Raw genomic sequence first — 18765 nt, 5'->3', positions numbered from 1 at the left:
TCACAGTGGAAATCAGCTGCCTAGTTTTTAAATTTATTTTTGGAATGTATTAGGGTGACACTGGTAAACAAAACCATGTAGGTGTCGGGCGCACAGTTCCACAGCACATCAGTCTGTGTTGTGTGCTCACCGACCCAAGTGAAGTCTCCTTCCAGCGTCATTGATCCCCGCCTTGCCCTCCTCCACCCTCCCCCACCTCGGTGGCGGTGGTGTGCTCTAAGTTCCACCTGGGTGTGCCCCTGTTCGTCTGCAAGGCCTGCCGCTTGTAGGTCCTGGAGTCCCCCGTCCTCAGAAGATATTAACACTCTTACGAGGACTTTGTCTGTAGGGAATGGCAGTAACCTCCTTCTTCACTCCTCTACTCCCTCCCTCTGGGATCCAAAGTGCCAGTTACTTATTTCACCAAGCCTCAGGAGGCAAGAGCCCTAATCAAGCCTTTTACCTATTATTAAGTAAGATCGTGACTAAGATAGTAGCCCAAGCAGTAATTAATTGTAAATTCCCAGTTGTTGGAGATTTTTATTTGTGCTTTGAATTTCTGCTTGTCTCTGTGCTTTTGTATACAATTCTAATGTACTGAATGATCCTCGGTGAATTCATTTTAATGCCCCATTTTCTTTTCCCTGTCCACTGTCATTACTTAAGCCTTAAAGTGTCCAAGTGACCCAGACAGCGTTACGTGTTTTTTTAAGTAAATGACGTGTTTTGATTTTACAGATGAACAGGATGAAGAAACAGTGACCACGGGAGGAAAGGTGAGGACTGAGCTAGGCCAGGGACAGGAGTGGTGGCTAAGGGTCCTAGGTCCTGCACACTTGGAATGCTGAGTGAGAAGGGTCTTTATAAACATTCTGTTAGAAGCATTATGATTTTTAAATTCCTTTTTAACACATCCCCAAAATAATGTGTTCCTTGACCCCCAAAGTTTTACCAAAATGAAATCTATAATTTGTTAGTTCTGTGCATCATCTTCTCCTCCGCAAAGCAGGTGGTGGAGAGTAGCACCTGCGGCTGTTACTGCGGGAGCAGGTGAGATAAAGCCCATGCAGTTGGTTAGCAGACACTTAGTGCTGAATCTTGGGGATGGGAAGGCCTCGCAATTATGCCTTATCAGAGTCCTTGAGCCAGCTCCTTACAAGCAACTTGAGAACTAATAATTTAGATTTGTGGTACTAGTCAGACAAAACTGGATAAGTAAGAAGCTACTGCGAAAAAAGTTTCAGGCTGTGAGTATCAACTCCTCGGTATAGAGAAACAGCCTTTCTTTATTGTGAAATTTAATCTCGTTGTGAGACATTTACTGTATATGTGTTGTAAAAGGTAAACTCAGCTGTCACTTGGACATCTCGTGACGGTACCTTGAAACTTGTGAAGATTGTATTCACTTGAAACTGGTGTTCCTGGCTCTTGAAGTTAGATCAGGTAGCTGTGTTTTCTGTGATGTGGCATCGGAAGCTTGGAAGCTGTTGTGCGTCTCTCTATAGTTCTCCCTTTGCCAGAACTTCGGCTTCTTTCCTGCAGGAAGACGAGGACTCCAGCAAAGGCGATCAGAGCCGGTCCGCTGACCCTGGTGAAGATAACGTTACGGAGCAGACCAATCACATCATCATTCCCAGCTACGCGTCCTGGTTTGATTACAACTGGTGAGTGGCCCCTCCCGTCTGCGAAAGTGCTCCTGAGGAGCAGCAGGTGTTCCTTCGAGTCGTGCTGTGCCACGTTGTCCCAAGTCCCACATCAGTGTCGATGTCCCACTGGACTAGGAGAGAGGGAGAGCGGTTTCATGTTCGCTTTGAAACAGTTTCTAGGTGGACAGTCGATTGTGTTGTACTGTAGGGTTGTAAAATGTTTTTGAGCTGAGTATTCGGTTTTAATTCAGATAGACAAATGCTTAAATATTTAATAGTTACAAAATAGGGAGTATTGTATGATTTGAAAACATGAAGAACATGTGTAAAGGTGACTCAATTCACTGCCCAATAATAGCTTCATTTTAATAGGAAATATGTTAACACTCGGAGCATTTTCCATGCAAGCCGTAGGGTGTGTAAAAACGTTCAAGGGAACGGACCTTCTTTGCCCCTCCCCATCATCACCACGCCCTCTGTGGTGTCACTGGAGCGTGGTTGGCGACAGCTGGGGTCACAGGTATTGATGGGTTGTTTATGAGGGCGACTCTGTGATATCAGGCTGAGTTTTGTTTGCTTGGTTTGTTATTTTTAAATACACACCAAAATTTACCCCTGCCCTCCATACAGACGTTGGCTTTGTTCAAGTACTTTCCTTGGAAGGTTGTGCACTTGAACAAGGCTGCCCTGGCTCCGAGTCTGGTGGTCCTGTTTGGGTGTTCTGCTTGCTCTCAGTGACGATTTACGTTATTATTCTTTTTTTTTTAAATATATTTTATTGATTATACCATTACAGTTGTTCTATTCCCCCCCTTCATTCCCCTCCACCCGCACACTCCCTCCCCCACCCTTCTCCCCCACTTAGTTTATAACCACGTGTCTCAAGTTCTTTAGGTTCTATATTTCCCCCACTATTCTCACCCTCCCCCGTATCTATTTTCTACCTACCATCTATGCTATTTTCTGTGCCTTCTCCCCCCTTCTCCTCCTCCCACCCCCCTGTTTCTAACCCTCCATGTGATCTTCATTTCTATGGTTCCACTCCTGATCTAGCTGTCCTCTTAGTTTGCTTTTGTTTTAGGTGTGGTTGTTAATAACTGTGTGTTTGCTGTCCTTTCACTGTTCATATTTTTCATCATCTCTTTCTTATATAAGTCCCTTTAGCATTTCATATAATAAGGGCTTGGTGATGATGAACTCCTTGAACTTGACCTTATCTGAGAAGCACTTTATCTGTCCTTCCATTCTAAATGAAAGTTTTGCTGGATAAAGCAATCTTGGCTGTAGGTCTTTGGATTTCATGACTCGGAATACTTCTTTCCAGCCCCTTCTTGCCTGTAAGGTCTCTTTTGAGAAATCCGCTGACAGTCTGATGGGTACTCCTTTGTAGGTGACTGTCCCCTTATCCCTTGCTGCTTCTAGGATTCTCTCCTTCATTTTAATCTTAGTAATGTAATGATGATGTGCCTTGGTGTGTTCCTTCTTGGGTCCAACTTCTTTGGCACTCTCTGAGCTTCCTGGACTTCCTGGAAGTCTATTTCCTTTGCCAGACTGGGGAAGTTCTCCTTTATTATTTGTTCAAATAAGTTTTTCACTCGTGGCTGTTTCCTTCCCCCTTCTGGTACCCTTATAATCCGGATGTTGGAACGTTTAAAGATGTCCTGGAGGTTCCTAAGCCTCTCCTCATTTTTTTGAATTCTCATTTCTTCATTCCTTTCTGGTCGGGTGTTTCGTTCTTCCTTCTGGTCCATTCCATTGATTTGAGTCCCAGTTTCCTTTCTATCGCTATTGGTTTCCTGGACATCTCCCTTCATTTCAATTAGTTTAGCCTTCATATGTTCCTCCAATTTGTGACTGTACTCTACCAATTCTGTGAGCATCCTGATAAATAGTGTTTTAAATTGGGCTTCTGAGAGCCTGGCAGTCTCTTGGTCGCTTAGAGTTATTGGCTCTGGGACTTTGAGTTCCTCTTGAGCCATCCTTTAGGCTGTTCGTGCCTATTAAGTAGCAGGAACGGAGCCCTAGGTTTTCACCGGAGCAGGGCAACTCAGTCGCTGGGTTGTGACGTCGTATGTGGGGGCGGGGTCAAAGAGGGACAATGGCTTCCCTCTGGCGCCCGCCGCCTCGACCCCCACCAGCACCACAGCCACCACCATCACCAGGGCCCCGCGCCCCGCTCCACGGCACGCGAGTGTGCCACCACCGTCAGCCCTCCACCACTGGGTTTGCCCCCTGGGGCCTGTGTGGTCCGTCTCACTGCGCGCGAATGTGCGACCTTGGTCAGCCTGCCCCGCACCCCAACTAGTTCTGGGCTGCCTGCGCTCCTAGGTCTGTCCTTCCTGACGCAGCTCCGCTGCTGGCTCCACCTCTTACCGTCCCCATTGAATGGTTCGTAGCTGTCGGACTTCCGTATAATTCGGTTTTCTGGCCTCTGGGTGTGTGTTAGTTCTCCAAAACTTTTGTTGTATCCAAACTTGGTTGTGGGAGAAGGCACAGTGTTTCCACCTATGCCTCCATCTTGGCGGAAGTCCGATTTACGTTATTATTCTTGAAGGACAGGTGTGACATCAAATACGTATACATCTATACATATTTAGAAGTCTTTAAAAGCCAATTTAAAAGAAGAGGGTGAATGGTTCACTGAGCTATATATTTTTTCCAAAACCACAAGGTATGGCTATAATATTGAAACTTTTTTACATGCTTTTAAAACCAACTCCGAATGTTTCTTCTAAATGTGTTGAAGTAAAGCTGGAACACAGAAGAATTAAATAGCCCTTCTCTGCAGGTCGGTTTTCTTGACATTGATTATTGTGTTGAATTATTTTTGAACTTGTGTCTCGGTCTTGTTAGTATTTGTAACTTGTTGAAATTCGGAATACCTACAGACACACTTAAACCAGCATCCCTCCAAAATTAAAAAAGAGCGGAGGGTCATAACAACATACAATTCTATAGGTTATGGAAGCGCTTTTACACTGTAACCACTACCCTCACGCAGCGTGCAGGTGGGTGCTGGTGGCGGTGCCGGCCACACCCGTTTTATGGACGCCAGGACCGCTGCCTCGCTGCAGTGCCCTCGGTTGCAGAGCTGGTAAAGACCTCGGGTTTTCTGCCTCTGACTGCCCGGCACCGTCCACCGGCCACGCCCTCTCAGAACCCAGGAGTTCAGCGCCTGCGTTCCAGCAAGGGCATTGAGGCAGAGAGTGCTGGGCTCTGAACGTTCTGGTGGGTTTGTCTTGGCGAAGTTGTTTTCTGTGGGCTCTTCCAAACCTGTAACAGTTAGAACAGTGAGAGGTATGGGAAACTGTAACTAACTGCTTGTAGCAAATCTTGTTATAGTAAAGCTTGGAAAGCCATTGTGTGTGTGTGCGCGCACGTGTGTGCGCGCATTCGTGTTAGAAATTAATCTTTTTAATTTTGCAGGTAATTGTTTGGCATTTGTAGTGTTAAGCACTGCCAGTCTGGTTCAGACAGTTTAAGGGTTTCCAAATCACGAAAGCTTGAGTCTTTAAGTTTTGTTCACAGGCTGTTGGTGCGCTCTTTCTGCGAGACTAGTACGTGCAGCGTGTGTGGGAACCAACTGGGAACTAAAACGTGTCACGGGAAAGAGCACGGATCAGTGTCAGTGTCAAACCTTTGGCTGGATACACCGTTGGTGTTTGTGTGGTGTGTTAGGCTGATGATTTTAGATGGTCTTTACTCTGTTTATCACCCATACCATTATATAAAATTGTCAGTGCCTTTACCTAAATGTTAAAATTAGTTGTATTTTTTTTTAAAAAGGAGTAAATGGCTGAAATAATTTTAAAACTTTAATTCATCACAGACTTTCTGAGGGCTGGTCAAAAAGGTGCAGTGACACGAAGAGCCTGAGAAATTGATTATTGTAAATCCCCTTGTCTTCTGTCCTACCATACGTTCTACCTGTGTGTTGCGGTGCCAACTACTGTGATTTTTGTCAGCCGGTGTCCAAATAACTCTTTCTGCCTGGTAGCTCTTCATCTAGTCATGAAGTAGTATGGTAGCAGTGTCATGAAATCTGTAGTTTTCACTGTGTGGACAGCATTTTTGAGTTAGATTATAGGAATAAAAAACAACAGTGGGTATTGAGGGTGAGAAAGCGAAAGCTTTACCTTTATTGTAATATGCTCTTAAAATATAGGAACTTGCACAAGTTTTTGCAGGTAGTACCCAGGTTTTGGATTTATCAGTTTTGCGTTGAAAAGGAAACAAACTTAGCTCAAATTTTAAGATTTTTATTTTTCAACGTGTCCCCCCAATCCTCTTTTTTTTTCCTTTCCAGTATTCACGTGATTGAACGGCGTGCTCTTCCTGAGTTTTTCAATGGAAAAAACAAATCCAAGACTCCAGAGATGTGAGTGACTCCAGATACGTGACCCTGAGACCGTTACGTACTTTCGTGGGGCCGGTATTTGGGAGGATGGTGTGCGTGTGCTTGGCGGGGACTCTCAAGCACGCTTCAGAGTTGATGTTTGCTAGTGTGTGGCGGTTTGCGGATGTCTTACTCCATTCAGAACAGTGTTTGTATCGCTGCTGCGCAGAATTTCTTGCCTTACAGTAAATTGTTACAGATTCCTTTTTCCTCAACCTTGAACTACAAACATGTCAGTTCTTGCAAGTAAAGTTTGAATTCAGTAACGATTTTTCCCTAAAATTTGTTGAGGTTACTTTTTTACTGTCCCTGCCTGTGTGTACAAACGGATTGTGAACTACAGATATTTATATGTAATAATCTAGAGGAAATGGAATTTTTACCTTATTTTCCTGATGAATGACTAGTCATTAAAAGAATGCCAAATAGAAAGATACAGCTGTATATGAATTGCGCTTCATTGATAAAGGATTGTTGTGCTTTTGCATTGGAAACAGAAGAACTTTTATTGGAAAAAAGTTTGTCAGGATGTATTTTTGCTTTTGCTTGGTAACCCGTTAAGTACATACTTCTGAAACTCTTGCCTCTAAAATAAACCCACACCTATTATACTGTAAATATCTTCCCATGTATATCTTCATAGTGTTATTCCATCCTCTATATGCACATGTGGTGGCAAAATAGAGGCCTCTTGTGGGGATTGTGAGGGAAGGCTCGGTTCCCACAAAGCACATGGCATAGTCAAGTAAGTGAATAATGATAAATACATGCTGGTGGTAGACTGTGTAAGATAGTTTGAGGTTCTAAGTTTAGATGTCAGAGGTTCAGTCAGCATTTTATTAAGATTTTATTTATTTTTAGAGAGTGGGGAGGGGGGGAAGAGAGAGAAACTGGGAACCAAGTGTGCAACCCAGGCATGTTTCCTAGCCTGGGACTTGAACCTGCAACCCTTTGGTTCTCAGGCCCACACTCAATCCACTGAGCTATACCAGCCAGGGTAAAGTCAGCATTTTCATAACAAAGTTGTAAGGAGTCATTTGGAGACTGTTAAGGATTTGCCCTAAGAAACTCTGTTATTTCCCTGAAAGTTCTGTCTATTCAGACATGGTTTATTATTCCACCTAATTTGCTTATTGCCATCATCTATAAGTACTTATGGTCCTTGGGAGTCTTCTGTTTAAAAGAACAGTTTAGTACTTCGCCCATTTAACATCGGAAATTCACCTATCAGTCTGTGTTTGCCCGTCTGTGCCTTTACAGGCCCTCTCTGAGCAGTGTGCCTCTCCTGCTCCAGTGTGGTTAACCTCAACCTGCCAGACTGCCGTGGCGAGAATTTTTGCTTGGTCTCTAGCTTCTTAACACTTGTTTAAGTATTTTTGTGCCAGAAATGCTTGGGTACATTGTAAAACCTGCTCTGACCCCCAGATTTGCTTTCTCTCCTTAAAAAAATACATCGTGTGTTATCTCTGAGTCTGGCCTCATGGCTTCTACTCATTGCCTGGTTGAGATCTCTGAAAAACCGCCAGGCAGAGGGTCTATAGCTGCGCCAGAGCCAAATGCCCACGTGACCCCAGGAAGAGTACAGAAGCAAGATGCAGCATAGGTCGAGAGCCCCACACTGTGCTGAATGCCACGTTCAGCCCTTCCCACCACCCGTGGTCTAGAACAAAGTCTGTAATCCTGGGTGCTTTATTTTCCTCCTCTGTAAATGGGATGATAATAGACGATACTTCGCGGAGAGACTGTGAGAGTTAACTGCGTTGAAAGTGCTCAGAACTGTGCCTGGCATACAGTACATGCTACACACATAGCACAGTACCCCATTATCTGTGCTAATGGGATCCCTGGGATCCCATTAGACCCCCGGGATCCCTGAAGCCAGGATGTGGTGAATCCGGTACAGTCGGTCCTTTGTATTCACAGGTTTCGCTCTTGCGGGTTTAACCAGTGGTGGATCAGAAACCATTTTTCCATCTGCAGTTGGGAATCCCCGGGTGCGGAGGGTCGGCTGTATCTGGGGAGACAACATAGGGACCGGGCGCTGCAGGCGGCTGTCTCTGTCTGCACTTGTCGGCTGTAAACGCCCAGTACAGTGTCGCTGTTATTCATTGGAATGTTATGTTGGCTTTCTGTTGTATTTGGTTGTGAGGACTGTGCAGATTTTTAGCTCTGCGGGTTACTGTTTCTGAAAGGATGTGTGTCTTCCTTAAGGATTTTATCTTTGCCTTTTAGATACTTGGCATATCGAAATTTTATGATTGACACGTACCGCCTGAACCCCCAAGAATACTTGACCAGCACCGCTTGCCGGAGGAACTTGACTGGAGATGTGTGCGCTGTGATGAGGTAACGCGTCGCAGCAGGCGGTTCCTGATACTTGTTGTCGAATGTTTCATTGAGCTGGATGTTTCCTGGTTAATAAAATAACTCAGTCTTGTGTCTTCCGCTTAGGGGTTGAGTATTGGTAAGACTTGGCGTTTGTTCCTCTTTTTAAGATTTTATAATCTTTTATCCTAGAGTCAAATTATGAAGTGAGCAGAGGTAGAGAGTGGGGTGGGGTGGGGAGTGCCCTAGGTCTTTGTACAGAAACACGGAAAGGGGGCTCGCCGTGAGCTCGGTCTGCGTGCCTCTCTCACAGCATGGACTGGCTTTTTAAAAAGATTTTATTTATTTATTTTACAGAGGGGAAGGGAGAAAGGGACAGAAACATCAATGTGTGTTTGCCTCTCGTGGCATCCCCTACCCAGGGCCCACAACCCAGGCATGTGCCCTGACTGGGAATCGAACTAGCGACCCTTTGGTTCACAGGTTGGCACTCAGTCCACTGAGCCACACCAGCCAGGCCTGAAATGATTAGGCTTTATACTAGGTCTTGAGTGGCTATATTGTCAGTATTACTTTGAGTTTATAGAAGTTATCCCTCACTCAACAAACCAAGATTGTCAGTACTTTGTGATGTTCGTAACCTACAGAGAACATGTTTCCTTGTTTGTTTGTTTGTTTGTTTTTTAAAGATGTTAGTGGTTATGAAGGAGATGAGCTACATTCTGCAGATTTTAACTCTCAGCTTTATTCTTTAGAGTTCATGCCTTTTTGGAGCAGTGGGGACTTGTTAATTACCAAGTTGATCCGGAAAGTCGACCCATGGCCATGGGACCTCCTCCTACTCCTCATTTCAATGTATTGGCTGATACCCCCTCCGGGCTTGTGCCGCTGCACCTTCGGTCTCCGCAGGTGAGTGAGTGCTGCCTTCAGGCGATAGGCTGCCACGTGTGGCTTTCACGTTCGGGAATTGCTGTTGTCGTCATGTAACAGTGCTGTTGGTTAGCCGATGGGCTGGTTTGTTTGTCTGTGCCCGTTGTAAATGTTTGAGTCTGTAAGGCCATTTCAGTGTTTCAGGTAATGCTCTCCCATTAGTCCGAGACTCTGCCCCTCCTCCTGTCATGTGTTACAGATTCTCTTTCATGCCTGTGATTCCCTTAATCACTTGTCATCAAAGACACTAACTAAACAAGCAGGCTGTTTGTTAAATTGTTTAAAACTTCCTCCCCTTCATAACATTTGGAAAGTGGACATCCGTACAGGTGCTGTTAAATACGTTATGTCAGTTGCCTTATGTATAGCATTAATTTGAATAACATGACTCTAAGCTGTACATTGCCCTCCGTTGTGAGTGGAATATCATATTTAAGTCAGTTTGTTGCCTGTTTTCTCTGACTTACAAAAGACAGAAAAATGTTTCTCATCTGTTGACATTTGGTTAGAAGTGCAGTATGAAAGTGTGAGTACTTTGTAGCGTCTCTACAAGGAGTGAGGAGTAATTTATTGAGTGCCAGCCGGTGTCAAACAGTCCTTTAAAAACTCTGTGCCCTTGACTTTGCAGAGGTTACTACAGCTATTTATCATTTATCTGACTCACAGGTCCCTGCTGCTCAGCAGATGTTAAGTTTTCCTGAGAAGAACAAGGAAAAACCAATTGATTTGCAGAACTTTGGTCTCCGTACTGACATTTATTCCAAGAAAACCTTAGCAAAGGTAAGGATTTTTATTTCTTAGACACACATTGACTGCAGTCTCTCGTGTCCTCTTTGTCCTCCTTTCTTCTAAGAAGCATCGCTTCCCTTAAGACGCTTCATTCACTGTGAGGGGTGAGCTCACGCCTTAATCCGATGGCATTTTATAAAATACCAATCACTTTCACCATTTTTTAGTATGACTAGGAGATATGTGTTTAAAAAATAACTATAGTTAATATGTTACAATCAAATAGAGGACGAAGTGGAGAATTTCAGCAGAGAATTGGAATCTATAACAAGCATCAAGTGAATACTTTTTAATTGAAAAATATTCCTGAAATTAACTCATTGCATGAGTTTATCAGGAGGCTGGATAGAGCAGAAGACAGGGCTAGTGAACTTAGGCAGATCAGTAGCTTTATTGAAACGGAAGGACCAAGAGAAAAAGAAATTGAATAAGAAAAGACAAAGGGCCCTGGCTGGTGTAGCTCAGTGGATTGAGCACTGGTTTGTGAACCAAAGGGTCACTGGTTTGATTCCTAGTCAGGGCACATGCCTGGGTTGCAGGCCAGGTTCCAGCTTGGGGGCACACAAGAGGCAACCACACATTGATGTTTACCTTACTCTCTTCCTTCCTTCCCCTCTGTCTAAAAATAAACAAAATAAAAATCTTAAAAAAAAAAAGACAAAGACAACACGGTATAAGAGGCACATGAGATAACTGTGGGAAAAAATAAACTTGTTTATTCTTCAAGACCTGTGAGAAGGAAAAAATGGAGCAAAAGTGATATTTGAAGATGTAATGGCTGAAAATTTTTCACAACTAATTAAAGGACACCAAATCACAAAATAAGAAAGACTGAACAGATCAAAATGTGAACACAGAAAACCACACACCGGCACATTGTGCTTCAACTTGTGTTAGAAGCAGCCAAGGAGGGAAAGGGTGGGTGTGGGACTGGGGACGGACACGTTAAATTACAAGAAACAGTAATAAAACTGATACCTGATTTTGAAGCAGAAATGTTAGAAACCAAAGGACAAAGTAATAACATTTAAAATGCTGAAAAAGCCCTGGCTGGTGTGGCTCCGTGGATTGAATGCCGGCCTGTGAACCAGAGGCTCGCTGGTTCGATTCCCAGTCAGGGCACATGCCTGAGTTGCGGAGCAGGTCCCTAGTTGGGGGTGTTTGAGGGGCAACCACACGTTGAAATTTCTCTCCCTCTCTTTTTCCCCCTCCCTTCCCCTCTTTCTAAAAATAAACAAACAAAAAAATCTTCAAAATTTTTCTAAAAAAGTAAGATGACATGAATTTGTCACAGCTGGAACCAAAAATCCTCTTGAGGACTTTCTGTGTGTAGTACAGGCTGTCCTTGAAACTTGAAAAAACACTGCCTTCAAGTTACAGCAGATATTTTCATTATGGTTGTAATATTGTAGCAGATTTATGGTATCCATTAAAATACTGTGCCTTCGTTAGCTTCATAATGTATTTTCATATCAAAATAATAGGAGTCTAAACTGTCTGAGTTATTGATGGATAAGAAGTCTTTGGAAGAGATCACCTTTTCTGTTGGAAGTTTAGGTTCCCTGAGTGTTTTCTTGCTGTCACTCAGGGGCTTCTTTGGTGGCTCGCATAAAACAGCCAGGAACTTAGAAAGGAGTCCTGCTGAGCTCTGTATGCAGCTGCTAGGGGTGAGTTAATAATTTCTGGTTTTGTTTTTCAGAGCAAAGGTGCCAGTGCTGGAAGAGAGTGGACTGAGCAGGAGACTCTGCTCCTCCTGGAGGTGAGCACATTGATGGTGGAGCCTGTATCCACCGTGAGCTGGTGGTTCGTTTCCGTGCCAGCGTTTCAGAGCTACCTTTGGGATGTATTCTGGAATTTTTTGATCCATGGAATAAATTTCAATAGAACTTTCTTGGGTCTTTATTATTTAGGTATCAAACCTAGAGGTTACATACTGGCTGTCAGTAAGGGAGATGAGGCCTGGATAAGTGTAATTTTGGCGTAGGTTGGGTTTTGGGTTTTTTTTTTTAACCCCATTGCCAACATTAAACAAATATTGGAGCTTTGATGGAGATTTTTCACTTTTCCTCCAAAGTTGGAGGACCTGGCAGTTCTGGGGCCTCATTTGCACGGAGCAGGGCTTGGCTGCCCTTGAGCAGCAGACCGTCCTTCGGAGCTGAGCACCTTCCCTGGTCGCAGTTTGCCTTAACTCGGCCGCCGCAGTTGTTGTAGATTAGTCCCCAGTGCCTGTGCGCGTGTGCGGCCTCTGTGCTTCTCAGAGGGACCCCCGAGAAGGGGCTGAAGGACCTGCTGCCATAGACAACCCTGTTTTGTCCTTGAAAGGAGGAGGCCGGTAAGCCAGTGATAATGCGAGGGATCTCCGTCAGGTTTTATTGAATTGTTACTTGGATTTCTTCACATCTTTGGAGATTCTTACAAATAATTGCACAAGGAGATGCTAGCAGTTATTTCTCCTCTGAAGGGTAGGAAGTAGAGAAATTTGGGTTTCATCTTTAGCTGCCATTTCTGCAGAGGGACCATTGGTTGGCGTTCATCTAGAGAACAGCAGCCATCTGTGCGCTGCCTGGTGTTTGTGGTGGAGCGAGCCTGTGGGGCTGGGTTAGGGCAGATGAACGCGCTCGTCCTAAATGCTCGGGGGCGCTTCTGCCTGCGAGGAACAGAGGCCGACTCGCAGTGGATTAGACCAAGGGGACACCGATCCATTTTTTTGCTCGACTACGTTTCTTCAGATGGTCAAGTCCAGGACTCTTTCCACTGCTCAGTCCCATCGCCTTGATTTCACAAGTGGGGTGAGAGAAAGACTCCTGGAGACCGGGAACAGAATGATGGCTCTCAGAGGAGGGGCTTGAGGGGCTGGGGGGGATTGAGTGAAGGGATTGAGCGAAGGTAGTGTGATTACCAGAGGGAAGGCGGGGGGTGGGGGGGGCCAGGGGAGCGGGTGATAAATGCTGTGGGAAAGAGACCTAACTTGGGGTGGTGAGCACACAATACAATATACAGATGATTGTTATAAAATTGTACACCTGAAACCTATATAATTTTATTAACCAATGCCACACACAAAAATTCAGGAAAAAATTTTTAAAAAGGAAAACAGCTTTTGAAAAAAGTGAAAAGTGTGACGTTATACAGTTAAGCAATTCTGTAATGTTTGGTTTAGTAGAATACAGCTGGATTTTCAGATTTGCTCTCCACCTGATACGTTGTTTAGATTTAAGCAGAATAGGAAAATCTGGCATCACCTGGATGTGTGGTGGGAAAAGCTGGAGTATCTTAATGGCTTTTTCTAAAGTGGTATTCTTTTTTGATTCCACACTGAAACTCGACCACTTGTAGTTTCTTTCTTTTTTTTTTTTTAAAGATTTTATTTATTTATCTTTAGAGGGGAAGGAAAGGAGAGAAGGAGTGAAATATCAATGTATGGTTGCCTCTCGTGAGTCCCCTGCTGGGAACTGGCCTGCAACCCAGGCATGTGCCCTGACTGGGAATCGAACCGCAATACTCTGGTTTGCAGGCCTGAGCTCAATCCACTGAGCTACACCAGCCAGGGCTTCGACCACTTGTAGTTTCTTAAAGGTTAGTTCCAGTGTGGAATTCATTGATTTCTTGACTTACCTTCTATCCATTTATGATTGTGTAACATGTCACATTGATAAATTGGAAGATACTAGTTTGCTGAATTGTTCAGATCTTCTAAGTGTTGATAACAGTTCATTATAGTATATTTTTAAAGTCTCATTTGGTAATACTAGTACCAAGCTCATCTTATCTGAAATTGTTCGTGAAGTGTTTGGACAGGCTTTTATGGTGAATGCATATTTTTCAGAATTCTGATTTTTTTTAATCATTAGCAACTAACACTATCAGTTGTTTTCCTGGAGATGACATTTAGAGAACTCTTGTTTGTTTTCAGAAAATGTCAGTCAGATATCCGTGTCTGCACAACCAGTGATGTGTTAGCCATTTGTCCCAGTAAAAACGGTTCCCGGTGAAGAGAGTGGCTACTTGAGCTGGAAACTGAAAAGCCTCACAGAGGCTTCTGCACAGACAGCCACGGCGCTTTGACAGCTGATGTTCAGTTCTCTGTGTGCCTCCTGTTTCACACTCCAGACATTTAAAACATGTGGGCTTAGGGGTCGAGAGTCGGTAGATTCATAGTTTTCACTGTCTCATTCAGGAAACATTCAAGTAAAGTGGGCATATTTGGTCTTTGCCAGTATGTGGCAGTGAAGAATGAATGACTGCGAAAACACTCGGGGGCCGCTACCTTGATTCCCGCTGCAGGGCCAGTGGCTCCCCCACCGTTGCGTCTGCCCCAGTGCTGCAAAGGGAACACGGGAGAGGCAGCAACACCCTAGCACTGTGATGGAGACGGTTTTGATCTCCGTCCCTGAGTCTAGTCCTCTTGGGTCCCAGACCACATCTTTTGTTTTAATGTATTTTATTGATTATACCATTACAGTTGTTCTATTCCCCCTCTTTCATTCCCCTCCACCCTGCACACCCCCTTCCCCACCATTCTCCCCCTTTAGTTTATGTTCACATGTCTCAAGTTCTTTAGATTCTATATTTCCCCTACCATTCTTGCCCTCCCCCTGTCTATTTTCTACCTACCATCTATGCTACTTATTTTCTGTACCTTCTCCCCCCTTCTCCTCCTCCCACTCCCCTGTTGCTAACCCTCCATTCTATGGTTCTGCTACTGATCTAGCTGTTCTCTTAGTTTGCTTTTGTTTTGGGTGTGGTTGTTAATAACTATGAGTTTGCTGTCCTTTCACTGTTCATATTTTTTATCTTCTTTTTCTTAGATAAATCCCTTTAACATTTCATATAATAAGGGCTTGGTGATGATGAACTCCTTGAATTTGATCTTATCTGAGAAGCACTTTATCTGCCCTTCCATTCTAAATGAAAGCTTTGCTGGATAGAGCAATCTTGGATGTAGGTCTTTGGATTTCATGACTCGGAATACTTCTTTCCAGCCCCTTCTTGCCTGTAAGGTCTCTTTTGAGAAATCCGCTGACAGTCTGATGGGCACTCCTTTGTAGGTGACTGTCCCCTTATCTCTTGCTGCTTCTAGGATTCTCTCCTTCATTTTAATCTTGGCTAATGTAATGATGATGTGTCTTGGTGTGTTCCTTCTTGGGTCCTCCTTCTTTGGGACTCTCTGAGCTTCCTGGACTTCCTGGAAGTCTATTTCCTTTGCCAGATTGGGGAAGTTCTCCTTTATTATTTGTTCAAATAAGTTTTCCACTCGTTGCTGTTCCTCTTCCCCTTCTGGTACCCCTGTAATTCGGATGTTGGAATGTTTAAAAATGTCCTGGAGGTTCCTAAGCCTCTGCTCATTTTTTTTAATTCTTTTTTGAATTCTTCACTCTTTCCTGTTTGGTCATTTTTTTCTTCCTTCTGGTCCACTCCCTTGATTTGAGTTCCAGTTTCCTTCCCATCACTATTGGTTTCCTGTGCATTTCCCTTCATTTCCATTAGTTTAGCCTTCATTTGTTCCTCTAATTTGTGACTAAAATCAACCAGTTCTGTGAGCATCCCGATCACCAGTGTTTTGAACTGTGCATCTGGTAGGTTGGCTATTTCTTGGTCGCTTAGAGTTATTGGCTCTGGAGCTTTGAGGTGTTCTTAAGCCATAATGTTTTGGTCTGTTCTCACCTGTTACATATGAGGGGCGGAGCCTTAGGTGTTCACCAGGGCGGGGCAACCCAGTCTCTGGGTTGTGATGCTATATGTGGGGGCGGAGTCAAAGAGGGGCCATGGCGGACCTCTCCGCTGCTTCCCGCACTGGGGTCTCTCTGACTGCTTGCTCCTTCTCCTGGTTTATCTGGGTGTGAATGTGTGACCGTGGTCAGCCAGCCACCTTGTGCCCTCACTGGGTCTGCCCATTGCCACCCCACGCCTGGGATCTGCCAACTGCTGCCCTCGTTTCCTGCCTGACCTGCTCCCCAAGCCACTGGCTCCGCCCCTCTTACCAGTCTGCTGAATGGTTAGTTGTCGGACTTTGGTATATTTCAGTTTTCTGTGTTTTGGTTGCATTTTTGCTACTAAAACTTTGTTGTCTTTAAACTTGATTGTGCGAGGAGGCACAGTGTTTCCACCTAGGCCTCCATCTTGGCCGGAAGTCCCCCAGACCACATCTTGAGATACACTGGTAATACCACATGTTTCTTTTTTTTTTTTTTAAGATTTTATTTATTTATCTTTAGAGGAGAACAGAAGGAGAAAGGGAGAGAAACATCAATGTATGGCTGCCCCTCGTGGGTCCCCTGCTGGGAACTGGCCTCCAACCTAGGCATATGCCCTGGTTGGGAATCGAACCGCGATCGTGTGGTTCACAGGCCCGAACTCAATCCACTGAGCTACACCAGCCAGGGCACCTCATGTTTCTGTAAAGCTTTAATTTGGTTTTTCGAGTTTTTTTTAAATAGTTGTGGTTCCTTAAGAAGTTTTAGTGGTGTATTAACTATTTTCTTTTTTTTACACCTCTCTTTTTCTTGTTTGTCACGGTATCTTTCTCTCAGGATCAAAATTCAAAGAGATTTCTTTCTTTGTTTTTTTTTTTTTTTTTTTAAATTCTCATCTGCCCACTCAGCAGCAGTGACATACAGAGAGCTGCTTTTCTGAGCCACTTTTTACTTACTTCAGGACTGTTTTGTCTAGTCATACGTGCTATGAATGTTAAATTAGGAGGGCTCAGTGCTGCCTTGACTGGTGTAGCTCAGTGTATTGGGTGTTGTCCCATAGACCGAAGGGTCACCAGTCCGACGGTCAGGGCACATGTGTGGGTTGCTGGCCAGGTCCCCTGTTGGGGGTGTGCTAGAGGCAACTGATCTGTGTTTCTCTCAGACACCGATGTTTCTCTTCCTGTCTTTCTCTCTCCCTTCCCCTCTCTCCAAAAATAAATAAATAAAATCTATAATTAAAAATAAAAGGGCTCGGTATTGTAGGGGGACTGTAACACACTTTTCTATTGGTTTCTGCAGTGAAACTTAGTTGTGCACCCCCAGCTGGGACTGTAGGCCCTACATCATTTCTTTTTGCTGCACATCGATGCTCAAAATTTTCTCCTCTTCCGTTGCACCTGGAAGACGAGTGGACAGTAAACACAGAGTGAGGTCAGCAAGGCTGAGTCACTGTTTACACCGAACACATGAAGAAAACCGCAGCGTCTTTACACGGTAGTGCTTATCTCTCCTGCAGGTGGAACCTGTGCAGTGGTTGGTTTTTCCTTTCAGACACACAGCGGAATTGACAGGTGTTGTCCAGCCTCACACACAGAGAAGTCAAAGGCTTCCCAGCAGCATTGTTTGCCACTGGCACCTTCTATTGACATAGTTTGTTTATTTGCTAATAGCTCAAGAGCATGAAGTCAGATGGAAAATTTTAATGGGTTTATAACCAAAACACAGTCCATTTCTTCATAATAAATCTGGAAGACTCATTGGGGTTTTCAAAAAATTACATTATTTTATTAGATATCACACAGGCGGAATCCCAGATATTTTGGATTATTCTTGAAACCGCCCATTTTTATTTAGAAAGTATTTTATTGGGTGTGGTCTCCATCCAAGCACTGTTCTTGTATGGAAGGCTGCTGCTTGCTGTCCTATGTTCATGCCCTTGTTTTATGATAAATGCTGGAGACATTTCAATTTTGCAAACAAAAGGCTCTACATCAGCTTTCTAAGAAAAATTTTGCAGAGGATCCATAGGATGGAGGGGAGGCTGTTTGAGTAAGATTGCAGTTGTAAAATGTGTGAGGAATTTCAGGTGTTTTGCCTGAAAGTGTGTCTTCAGTATAAGAAGCCACCAAAGGCTAAGTCAGTCCTTACCACAGTTTGAAATTGCAGCATTGAAAGAATCAGACGCCACGATGAAAGAAGAAGTGCTGTTTTCTTCCATGGTGTTTGAGGGGGCTTTTAAAGATGCTTTCAGAGCTTAAGTCTGTGATTGTTAAAATACTCTTATGTGACTCAGTGGATTGAGCACTGGCCTGTGAACCAGAAAGTCACTGGTTTGATTCGCAGTCAGGGCACATGCCTGGGTTGTAGGCCAGGTTCCTTGGTGCAGGGCGCGTGAGAGACAACCACACATTGATGTTTCTCTCTCTCTTTCTCCCCCCTTTCTCCTCTAAGAATAAATAAAATCTTTAAAAATAAAAAATCCTGTGTAAAAAATAACTACAGGCTTCTGATATTGTCACAGAGCACTCCTCGTTGCCTGCCATTAAAGCGCCTGTTGTGTTTCTGCTGTAGGCCCTGGAGATGTACAAGGACGACTGGAACAAAGTGTCCGAGCACGTTGGGAGTCGTACGCAGGATGAATGCATCCTCCACTTCTTGAGGCTTCCCATCGAGGACCCCTACCTCGAGAATTCAGATGCTTCCCTGGGACCCCTGGCATACCAGCCTGTCCCCTTTAGTCAGTCAGGAAACCCGGTCATGAGCACTGTGGCCTTTTTGGCATCTGTGGTGGACCCTCGTGTGGCATCTGCTGCAGCAAAGGCGGCTCTGGGTAAGGACTGGCCCAGGCCATCTGACCCACAGACACTGTCAGATAGCGGTTTATTACTATCTTTCACATTAATATTACCCCAGATTTAAATGTACGTGTTGTATGCATTTCCGTTACTTAAATAACAAAAATTAGATACTACATCTTAGATGCTATTATATTTAAAAGTATTATAAC

The 18765-nt window shown here is 44.2% G+C and overlaps 1 protein-coding gene across 1 annotated transcript in view; it reads left to right on the top strand.

The window, feature by feature from the left end:
* Positions 1-18765, top strand: part of SMARCC1 (SWI/SNF related BAF chromatin remodeling complex subunit C1) — a 112436-nt gene that overhangs the window by 52274 nt on the left and 41397 nt on the right. Inside the window, exons 13-20 of the mRNA XM_037030645.1 lie at positions 718-755; positions 1522-1643; positions 5932-6003; positions 8254-8367; positions 9102-9255; positions 9943-10056; positions 11765-11824; positions 18330-18588. Coding sequence (XP_036886540.1) covers positions 718-755; positions 1522-1643; positions 5932-6003; positions 8254-8367; positions 9102-9255; positions 9943-10056; positions 11765-11824; positions 18330-18588 — 933 coding nt within the window. The remainder of the gene's footprint in view (positions 1-717; positions 756-1521; positions 1644-5931; positions 6004-8253; positions 8368-9101; positions 9256-9942; positions 10057-11764; positions 11825-18329; positions 18589-18765) is intronic.

The sequence above is a fragment of the Sturnira hondurensis genome, unplaced genomic scaffold, assembly GCF_014824575.4.
Source record: "Sturnira hondurensis isolate 20B ecotype Veracruz unplaced genomic scaffold, ASM1482457v3 Scaffold0020787, whole genome shotgun sequence".
Classification (NCBI taxonomy): Eukaryota; Metazoa; Chordata; class Mammalia; order Chiroptera; family Phyllostomidae; genus Sturnira; species Sturnira hondurensis.
Note: the sequence above shows the minus strand (reverse complement) of the source record. Positions and strands in the feature narration are given on the sequence as shown.